Source organism: Lacerta agilis, chromosome 13 (genome assembly GCF_009819535.1).
Source record: "Lacerta agilis isolate rLacAgi1 chromosome 13, rLacAgi1.pri, whole genome shotgun sequence".
In the NCBI taxonomy this organism is placed as follows: domain Eukaryota; kingdom Metazoa; phylum Chordata; class Lepidosauria; order Squamata; family Lacertidae; genus Lacerta; species Lacerta agilis.
In genome coordinates this window covers 23,550,256-23,561,361 of record NC_046324.1, presented here as the reverse complement: position 1 = coordinate 23,561,361, position 11,106 = coordinate 23,550,256, and the positions used below count along the sequence as shown (strand labels likewise).

The 11,106-nt window shown below is 43.8% G+C and overlaps 1 protein-coding gene across 1 annotated transcript; it reads left to right on the top strand.

The window, feature by feature from the left end:
- Positions 1-2,199: 2,199 nt before the first annotated feature.
- On the top strand, positions 2,200-10,982 carry SLC51B (solute carrier family 51 subunit beta). Its single transcript, XM_033167702.1, has 5 exons — positions 2,200-2,506; positions 4,412-4,502; positions 7,896-8,045; positions 8,661-8,751; positions 10,532-10,982. Exons 2-5 carry the CDS (start codon positions 4,463-4,465, stop codon positions 10,752-10,754), a joined length of 504 nt encoding a protein of 167 aa, XP_033023593.1. The 5' UTR covers positions 2,200-2,506; positions 4,412-4,462; the 3' UTR covers positions 10,755-10,982.
- The last annotated feature ends 124 nt before the right edge of the window (positions 10,983-11,106 follow it).

Below are 11,106 nucleotides of genomic sequence, written 5' to 3'. Positions count from 1 at the left end.
CATTCAAGCTAACGATTTGGGAGTGGGGAGGGATGGGAAAGTCAATGGATTAATTAAATGTATTGTTAATGGTAAAGTATGTAAACTTCTGAAAACAAAATAAGCAAAATTAAAAAATGCTTTGAAAATAAATAAATAAATACAGCAGCCACAATTGTAACATGTTGCTGTATAACATTGTCAGTTCAAACCTACAGTTTTAAAGAATTGTTTATGAGAAAATGCTTTTGTTTTACACTGAAGTGTTTAAAAGGGGGTTGGGGTTTTTTTTTTTTTTTGCCAATCTTAACAAATAAATATTAAGGAAATCCATCTTTAGGGACAACTTCACCACTGTGAGAGGCTGCAGGGCAAGCGGGGCAACTGCAGGGGTGCCACTTCAGGGGTTTCTGTCACCTAAGGCCTCACCCTACATGGGCATACCAGTAAGGTAAAGGTAAAGGGACCCCTGACCATTAGGTCCAGTTGCGGACGACTCTGGGGTTGCAGTGCTCATCTCACTTTATTGGCTGAGGGAGTCGGCGTATAACTTCCAGGTCAATGTGGCCAGCATGACAAAGCTACTTCTGGCAAACCAGAGCAGCTCATGGAAATGCTGTTTACCTTCCAGCCAGAGCAGTACCTATTTATCTACTTGCACTTTGACGTGCTTTCGAACTGCTAGGTTTGCAGGAGCAGGGACCGAGCAATGGGAGCTCACCCTGTCGTGGGGATTCGAACCGCCGACCTTCTGATCGGCAAGCCCTAGGCTCTGTGGTTTAACCCACAGCGCCACCCGCGTCCCTGGGCATACCAGTACTTTACAAATAAAGTAAATAAAAAAAATACTTAACTAACTGACCAATTGTGCCCCCCCAATAAATATTGGCTACACCCATGTCATCCTGTCTCAATGGTTGGCCATGCATTTTGGCTTGCAGCAGGCAGCACTAGTTATTCTCTAACCAGGCAGGCATCTGAGGTCAAAGACACTGAAGACACAAGGTAACAACTGCAAGAACTGATAAACAACCTGAAATATACTACATCCCAGATTGCAGTTTCTTCCTAGATATATCAAGGGCGAAACTCACCTTTGCAACTATGTTCCTGGTGAGTAATCTTTCAGGCAAGAATACGCAGGCCTTTGCTTGTTGCAGTAAACTTTGCCTAGGCTGGTATTTAGAAAAGGCACTTGGTAGTGTGCCAAGCAAGGCCAGTGAAGGGTGTAGGAAGAGGATGTGTGGGGTGAGTGAGGGTTCCAGGGATCAGATAGAGGTCCAGACCTGAGGTTTGCTACCCCTGATTTAGAACATTTATATAACACTTTCCCACAAAAAGTTCTCAAAGTGGTTTAGAGTGTGAAACAGGGCAACAATTGAAATGGGTAGTCGACTCAGTGCCCTCCAGATGTGTTGGGCTTTCCTACTGATTTCTTGCAAGATTTCCTACTGATTTCTTGCAAGATTTTGCAAGATCTCATCAAAGTCTTGTAAGAGCAAAAGGAGAGCAAAGGATCTCATGAGATTTGGGTGAGATCTTGCAAGCTCCTTCAGGGAATCGGCACCAATGCCAGCACCGCTTCTCCGCAAGTGGCAGAGGTGGCACAGCTGATGGTACAGCTGCAGTGCCACCGGCAGGTGGTGCAGTGGTGGCGAGTGTCTCACTGGTGGTGGTGGTGGTGTGGTAGAGCAGGGTAGCATTTTCTGTTTTGCCTCAAGTAGCAAAATGGGACGTACCATCTCAGGATTTCAAAACTTACAGCTGTCAGTTCCAAGGGAAGGCAGGCAAGGACCCACAGCCCAGGTGGGGGTTGCTAGCTCGGGAAGGAGGTGTGTGATTCCTCAGCTGGAATAGGCTCAGGACAGGTGAGGGTCACATGCCTCATCAAGCCCAGAATATACAAAAGGAAAGCTGTCCTGGCTAGGCCGGCGTTGATTGATGCCAATGGACCATTGACTAAAAGGTCAATTTAGTCCATTGACTAAAAGGTATGCATTGTTCATTACTGCTAGCTGAAGGACTTTGTGCTGTATAGATAAGTGCAACTATTATCCACAGTGAGAGAAAGATAATACACCAGTCTGCTTCCCTCCAAATTTATGCCATGGTTTCATTTCATGATGGCAGAAAAGTACTGTAATTTCTTTTTCCCAGAGGAAAAAAATTCCACTGTGGACTCTTTTAAGTGAGCAGTGTAACAAGTCAATAAATGATGAAGTCCCAGCTTTTGGCTTGGGGATGAGTTTATTCACCTTTGGTTTGGAGCTGTGGGTGTGGACAGCTCAGGGACTTTACAAATTCCTCTCTTCTGTGCTTAGCTCCAGCGGTCCTCGGCTATAGCACAGGAGAATGAATGAGTGTGTGTGAGTAATAACAGCATTTGCAACCAAAGAGTCAGTGCTGAGTTTCTCACAACCGACCCCAGGGACTGAACAGCTCAAAGGGGCAGCATCTTCAGAAAGCTGATTCAAAATAACACTATCTTCCCCATTGATTCCTCCAAGCACAAAGGGCAGACTTTCTGGTAAGTTCATTCTTAAACATTTAGAAAGCAGAATGGGATGAAACCAAGAAGGTGTGTTAGGGCAGGAGGATGGTAGTTGGTTTCTAAGAGGAGAACACTATTATTATTTCTGTATGTTATGGTTATTTCTAATTGCTTAATATACTTTTGAATTGTTATTAATTTGATATGTTGTGAGCCACTTAGGGGAATAATTTTCTGGGAAAGTGGCATACAAATGAACAGATGGTGATGATGACAACTAGAGCTCAGATTTGCAGTTTGGGCCCCCAAATCCCAGAAGTCAAAGAGATCACTCTGACTCCTCAGTGGGAAGATAACACATTTTGCCAAAGCTTAGAGACATTTCTGTCCAGAGTTCATTGAAATGTTCTTAAGCTTTAGATCTGGGGGTGGGGTGGCAAGGTAGTGCCCTCCAGATGTTGGTGGACTCCAACTCCCATCATCCCTGACCACTGGTTGTGCTGGCTGGGGTTGATGGGAGTTGTAGTTCAACAACATCTGGAGGGCACATCCCTCTTTGGCCCGGCTTTGCATCCTCCTTGAGTGTCTTTGCCCAGTTGGACTGTGTCTTTGTATTGGAGAATGCCTCTTGTTTGCCTGAATGAAGGACAGAGAGGGGTGTGGTGAGTGAATGTAAAAACTAGCCCCCCAAAATGTAAAATTTACATTTGTTGCCCCACCAACCTTTGCTTCTGCCCCCACCCACCATAGGCATGTGGACCCCAGAAGGCTTGCCAGAAGGGAATGTGGCCCTCAGGCTGAGGACAGCTCCCTTTCCTGATCTAACTTTTTGGTGTGCTCCTCTTCTTTTGCACTTAAGTCTCCCTGATCGAGAAAGGCATTCTGAAAACCCACACCATATATTTTAAGTACATTGTTCCCCCTATGAATCCTAGGAATGGTAGCTGCAGTTCTTTAAGGGTGCTGAGAACTGTGGCTCTGTGAGGAGTAAACTACAGTTCCCAGGATTCTTGTGGGGGGTGGGGTAAGCCATGACTGTTAAAGTGGTATGTATGCTGTGGTTGTCACTACTGTACACAGACATATAGAGCCATGCACAGCTTATAACACTCTTTTCTGTCTCTATAACTGCAATAGCCTCTTTTGGCCATGAAATGTGAACTTTGACCTGCTATGAGATTAAATCCAGGGGAATGTAGCAAGAGGGAAAGTGATAAAGGAGGTCACTAACCGCAAGGATGTGTGTTCTTTGCCCTGGGTAGAAACTCCTTGATAGTGATGACTCAGAACTAGAGGGTTAGCAGCCAATCACAGCTTTCTATGTTTGTGGCTCAGCTTGAGAGGCAGTGATGCTTCTGAATACCAGTTGCTGGAAACCACATGATGGGAGAGGGCTCTCGTGCTCAGGTCCTGCCTGCTGGTTTCTCACAGGCATCTGGATGGCCACTGTGAGAACAAGATGTTGAACTGGATGGGCCATCAGCCTGATCCAGCAGGCTATTCTTACACTAAACATCTTATAAATGAACCTGCGTCAGAAATGTTGCTGTGGATGGGAGGAAAGCAGATTTAAAAACTTAGTGGCAGGCTGGAGTGCTTTGTGAAAATTTGATTGTGTACCCAGAGGTGTAGCAGCCTCCGCCAGCGCCTAGGGGTAAGCCATGACTGTTAGACCCAAGTTGTTGAACACTACAGACCCCCATGCCACCCAAAAGACCCCAATGGTACCCTATGGCTCCCCAGTGTGGACCGCCTCCTCCCCCCTGGCTACCTGTGTGTAGTGTAGTGGAATGGAAAGGAAACATGTTTTCCTCTTCAAATCTCATGGGCTTTGCTGCAATTGGACCCTGTCTCTTGTGATGCTTTCCATTTTCAGAATATCAATAATCTGTATGCATATATGTAAACATCTTGGTTCCCCACCCCCCACCCCTTGTCTAGGTTCTGTTTGAAGAACCTTTGAAAGAAGACTGGAAGAGTTCCTGCGCCATCATGAACATTTTCTGGACAATCCTCTGTTTCGTGGTGTATGGTAAGTGTAGAGATGTGTAGGCCTATAGAAACTACCGGTAGGAGAGGATATATTTCTTAGGTATCACCCTTCCTTACTCACGTTTGTGAGTTTAGCAGAGTATATTCCTTTTCCAGCAAAAATAAGGAGGCTGTTGATAAACTAGCTTTTGCCTTTTAAATTAAGTAATCCAAGATGCTTTACTGCAGACTGGATTTCCTGGTATTTCCCCCTTAAAACAAAAAGCACGCAAAACAGTCTTCTTAGAAGTAAAGATAGGTTTACTCAGTTTCACAGTAGCAGTCTTGAGGCAGGCTTTAAATGTAGTTACAGACCTATATTATAGTTTAGATTAGGATTGGAGTCTGAGCTGCGGCTCAGATTCAGCATGTGCCCTACATCCCTAGTACAGTGGTACCTCTGGTTACGTACTTAATTTGTTCCGGAGGTCCGTTGTTAACCTGAAACTGTTCTTAACCTGAAGCACCACTTTAGCTAATGGGGCCTCCCGCTGCGCCGCCAGAGCATGATTTCTGTTCTTGTCCTGAAGCAAAGTTCTTAACCTGAAGCATTATTTCTGGGTTAGCGGAATATGCAACCTGAAGCGTATGTAATCTGAAGCGTATGTAACCCGAGGTACCACTGTAATTGAAGAAGCATTGAAGAGAAGAGAGCAGATAGCAGAGGTGGCAGAGATCAGATAGTAGTTTGTGCCCCTTTACCTGGCTGGACACAGTGGGAGTGGCTGTCCCAGGGACCCTGTGAGATCCAACTTCCTCTGTGTGTGCGTGTGCCTTTCTAGCAATCAGAAGTTGTTGGTTTTGACTGCCTTATTTTAGATATCCCAAAGTAAGCACATTGCTCTGCAAAAGTTTTATACTCTAATGGCATTTAACACCTCCTTGGTAACTTCTGGTTTATAATTGCTCTTAATGAAAAAGTAATGGTGACAAAGGGAGCATAGGAACATAAGAAGAGCTTGCTAGATTCGGCCAAAGGTCCACCATACTGTGCTCATAGCAGTCAACAAGATCCCTGTAGGAAACCCACAAACAGGAGCCAAGTACTCTCCTCCCAAGTGGTTTCCAGCAACTGGTATTCAGAAGCATTACTGCCTCCTACCGTGGAGGCAGAGAATAGCCATTGTGGCTACCAGCCATTCATAGCCTTATGCTCTATGAATTTTGTTTAATCCTCTTTGAAAGCCATCCAAACTGGGGGCAATCACTGCCTCCTGTGGAAGCGAGTTCCACAATTTAACTGTGCACTGCATGAAGAAGTCCTTTCGTTTCTCCACCTGAATCATCCAATATTCAGCCTTATTGGATGTCCGTGAGTTTGAGGGACAAAAACTTTTCTCTATTCATTTTCTCCCTGCCATGCAGGATTTCGTAGACTTCTACCATGTCACCTCTTACTTGCCTTTTCTAAACTAAAAAGCCCCTAATGCTGCAATCTTTCTTTGTAAAGGAGTAGCTGCATCCCCTTGATGGGTTTAGTTGCTCCTCCACATACAGCAGCTGGGTGACCTTGGGCTAGTCACACTTCTCTGAAGTCTCTCAGCCTCACTCACCTCACAGAATGTTTGTTGTGCCACACACTGGGTCCAAAATATCTGGAGAGGACCAGGTGGGCATTGGCTGTTCTAGTTCTCTTAAGTGTAGACATGGGGGATTCTTTAGTCTAAAATTGCCTTTTTTGGCCTGCATGGTTAGGGGATGGACAATAGCTCAGCCTTAGACAGGGCTGGATTTAGGTTTGATGAGGCCCTAAGCTACTGAAGGTAATGGGGGCCCTTTATATGTCCAGCTGTCCTTTGTCAACAACAAATTGTCATTGTTTTTTGTGTTGAATATATGCTATATGGTAATTTATGGACCTAATAGGTATCTAAAGCCATTTGCACATAACAAAATATGTATTTTATCAAAGTAATTGTTGAAGTGAAATACAATTAAGAAGAAGTATATTAATAGTGGATTTTGGTGGGGGGGCCAAGAGAGTGGGGCCCTAAGCTATAGCTTGTTTAGCTTATACGTAAGTCCGGCACTGGTCATAGAGCAAATGATCTGTTATCTATTTGTGATAAAATAGATGTCTTACACAGCACTTGAAGATAAATCTTTACTCATATTCTCGTGTGTGTGTGTGTGTGTGCAATGTTTTTCTCCCTTGAGTCCAAGAGAGGGTTTAGTCCTTTTGCTTTCAAAACTCCTCCACAGCAGTGCATAACAAGTTATTAATCCAAACCTTGCCTGTTCTCAGTAACTCCTCCAGACAGTGTCTGCTTGAAGTCACCCCACTCAACGTTCTCAGTCAAATATTCAACTAACGGAATAACCAACCAACTGCCAACTGCCAACTGCCTCCCCTTTTCCTCAACACCATTTATTATGCAAATAGAGTACAAATACTAACATGATCTGTCTCTGTCGCATCCCAGCCTGGTCCAGTATCTTGTAATGGGATTAAAGAATGTCAAGTGAGACAGCTAGGAAAGGCACTTCCATTTCAGGATCTGGAGAGCCGCTCCCAGGTTGAAACAAACAGTCCAGGCCAGTGAATGAAACAATTGTCAGAGAGCTCCATAGACGCGCAGGCACTCACAACCTGGGAAATTATGGACTGTCCAATACATTAACCAGATTTAAAACCCAGTCATGAGTTGTGTGTCCAATTTAGCACCAAATTTCTGTCACTTAGTGGTATATAGTAAACCCACAACTTATGCAGGGGTTACATTCCCGAAGCTAAAATTGTGTATGGTCAAAACACACCTGGTTCAGTGGCGGGTGGGATTGTCCAATTCATCCCCCCCCCCCCCGAACTCTGCTCCCTTTCTGTTTTTTAAATTTTGTGCCATGCATGTAAAGCTGAATGAACACAAGTTAAATGCGCATAAATTCTGGGCTTACTATAGTTCCTCTGTTGATCTACTGTTTTGCATCAGTGGAACATCGTTGCACCAGCAGGTTGCTGGTCACCTTGTTGCACAGTAGAACACACAATCTGTTGTGCAGCAAGTTTCCATTAGCACAGCTGCTGTGTTGGATTCCTCTGCTGTGTGACATTAAAACTCATTCCACTAGCATGAAAGCCCTGGAGCTAGCGGACGGAGAATGTTGGGCACAACTTCATGTCACGATGGGCTGGTTCTGGTTACATTCCCATAACCTGGTGCCTTCCAGAGGCTTTGGATTCCAGCTCCCATCAGCCCCAGCCAGCAGGGCCAATGGTCAGAGGTAACAGGAGTCGCAGTCCAAATAATGTGGAGGACACTGGGTTGGGAGGTGGCTGAGTTACATTGTCGTTTTAAAGGTTAAATACAGAACCAAGGGACAGTGTTTGATAGGCATTACAGCCCAGGGTTAAAGCTATGATTTGAAACTCATTTTTTGCTGTTCTCTCACCCAGCAGTGAACACAGACCTGAGTGGACATTCTGCCCAGGCCATGTCTAGCCCACACGCTCAAGATTTACCAGAGATCAGCGGTAAGCCTGAAACAGAAGAGATGCCTTCAGCGATGCTGCAGGAGCTGCTGTGGTTTTTTCGGAGAGAAGAATGTGAGTTCTCCCAAGGATAGACTTGTCTGCAGAATTGTCACCGATGAGTGTTGCAGGCCCTAGGGCATTTCCCACATTACACATTCTGTGTAATAGCTGAGCTGTACACTTATAGAGCTTTTCACATGTAACTTTCGACGAGTGCAGAGTCTGTGCATGCAACAGTTGAGTTGTACAAGTTGCCAAATGTACGCTCCTCCACACATGCACTCGCAGATGTGTAAGAGAGAGCTAGAGCTTGTACCTGTTTTCAGTGTAATGTGTGGACAGTCTTTCTAAGACTCAGAGCGTGGAGACTGAGAGCCCAGGGTGGAGCTTAGAGAGTGAATTAACCATCAATCTTTCTTCCCAGGGAACTCTGGGAATGGTAATTCTTGAGGGGAACAGGTGCTCCTAGCAACTCTCAACACCCTTAAGAAAACACAGTTCCCCGAATTCCTCGTTGGAAGCTGTGACTGTTTAAAGTGGTATGAAAGTGGTTTAAATGTATAATGCAGATGGGGCCCATGTTGGAAAGGCAGAAAGGGTGGGGAAAGGCTGTGAGAGAGACAGCCAGACAGCAACTCCCAGGAGCTATTGGCCCATATTATCACGGCTTCCTGTTTTCTCTTGCAGCAACTACATGGAATTACTGCATTCTCGGCCTTTCAGTGCTGGTTCTGCTTGTAGGCATAGTCCTTTTGTGGAAAAACATTGCAGCAAACAGGTAAGGATGATACCAGAATGGAGGGTTCTTAAGTTATGTCTCCTCAGCTGGGCACGTTGGCTTGCAGAGTCGGAGCTGGAGATGAGGAAGAAATTTGGTTCAACTTACCTTTCAATGCAAACTTACCTCATTTGCACTTCCTGAAAACAATACTTGAAAGGAAATGCAGCTAGCCTTCAAAATTGGCATGTCTCTGAAAATTTTCATATGGTTCTCAGGATTCTTTGGGAGAAGCCATAACTTTTCAATGTGGTGTGATAGTGCAGAGAGGCTGCAAGTTGGAGCTGTGCAGAAGCACCCGCCATGTAGCCCGAATATTGTGGATGTGTCTCTGCTAAAGATTTAAATGGGTTTGAGCCATTTTCTATCCCCAGGAAACCTTGAGAAATATAGTCGAAACAAAATAGGAAACAAAATAGGAAATTCTTTCCAGTAGCACCTTAGAGACCAACTGAGTTTGTTCTTGGTATGAGCTTTCGTGTGCATGCACACTTCTTCAGATACACGAAAGCTCATACCAAGAACAAACTCAGTTGGTCTCTAAGGTGCTACTGGAAAGAATTTCCTATTTTGTTTCCTATTTTGTTTCGACTATGGCAGACCAACACGGCTACCCACCTGTAACTTGAGAAATATAGTTTTCACTTCCACTTCCAGGAACCAGGAAGTGGAATGGAAGATAAAATTATTGAGACAAAAGAATTTTGAGTCGGCAAATAAAACTGGAAAGCTATTAGCTTGGCAGTTAAAGAAACGACAAAGTCAGAATACAATCAATAAGATTAAAATAGGAGAAAGTTTGATGGAAGACCCAAAAGAAATAAGAAAGGACTTTCAGAAGTTTTATAGAGATTACGGTAATACAGGAAAGAGAAGGAAGATTTGAAGAAAATAGAGAGATAAATAGAAAAACATAAAAGTGAAACAAATCCCACTAGAAGAAAGGAAACAATTGAATACACAAATAACAATGCAAGAGATTCAAACGTATGAAGCAAGGCAAAGCTCCAGGACCAGATGGCTTCACAGCAAAATATTATAAAATTCTTAGTGAACAATTGACACCTGTTCTTTGGGAGGTGATGAACAATACAGTGGACGCTCGGGTTGCGAACGTGATCCGTGCAGGAGGCAAAGTCAAAGTTCATAGAGGTTTTACAAATCATGTGATAAGAAGGTCAATTTACGAAGTTTGGGAAAGAAACGAAAACCTACTGGAAAGAAAAACACCTTGGTGGATTTCAGCAGTAGAGGAATTGATGGTAAAAAAAAAAATTAAATATGGAAGGGAGGTGTGCCACCTATGAAGAGATATTGATGGAAACTGATAAAGGTTGTAAATTGAAACCATATGACCAAATAGAAGATGACTTTACAGGATGGCTGCAATATCATCAAGTAAATGATGCATTTTTTTGTTGGGGTTGATGGGGGAAGAAATTGTGAAAGTAGACCAAAGATTATTTTTTATGCCACAGTTGCGACAAGAACTTTATTAGCCCCAAAGTGGAAATTACAGGAAATACCAACGATTGCAGAGTGGTAGACGAAAATGATGGACTATGCAGAATTGGCAAAACTGACCTGCAGAGTCAGGAACCAGGAGGACATAAAATTCCAGAGAAACTGGAGTAAATTTATTGATTACATTAATAACCATTGTAAAAATTCGAAGACACTAGCAGGACTGAAAATATAGTTTTCAGTCTCTTCCTGCCTCAAAATTAATCTGAGCCTCATTAATTTATTTTATTTATTTATTCTCCTCCCATCCTGCTAGAGCCCAGAAGGTCGCCCTCCTGCACCAAGAAGGGTATGTAGCTGGCCAGCCTGATGAGACGGAAATGAAGCAAGCTTTTGTGCCTTTGAAGGATGGCAACAACTCTGGTTCCCCCACAGAGAACTTTCTTCCAAAAGTAGAGAATGCAGGGCAGGTGACAATCCATTGGAAGGATGGGAACGTCACAACCATGTTTGCAGATGCGCCTGAAGAGGATGCATAGGGTTCCACAGGATTCTCATTAGTTTTTTGGTTTCTAAGCCAAGCAAAATTCATCAACTGGACCCAAAGTAGCTGCAAAGGGGGGGAGGTATTAATGTTACATGTGGTGCAAGGTACCAAACTGACCATTTCTATTCATACAGTGGGTGTAATTATAATTTAAAAGTGCTCCTTTAGATTTTCTTTACAGGGGGTTAGAGATGAAAAGAGAAAGTAACTCAAAAGTTCCGTAGTCAAGGAGTGGAGGGCAGGTTTTATTCTGTACACCTGTATGATCAATAAATGCTTTCCATATTTTCTTAATTTACCATTTGTCCATTTGTCCCCTGGTTACACTTTTTGCGTGTTCGTTT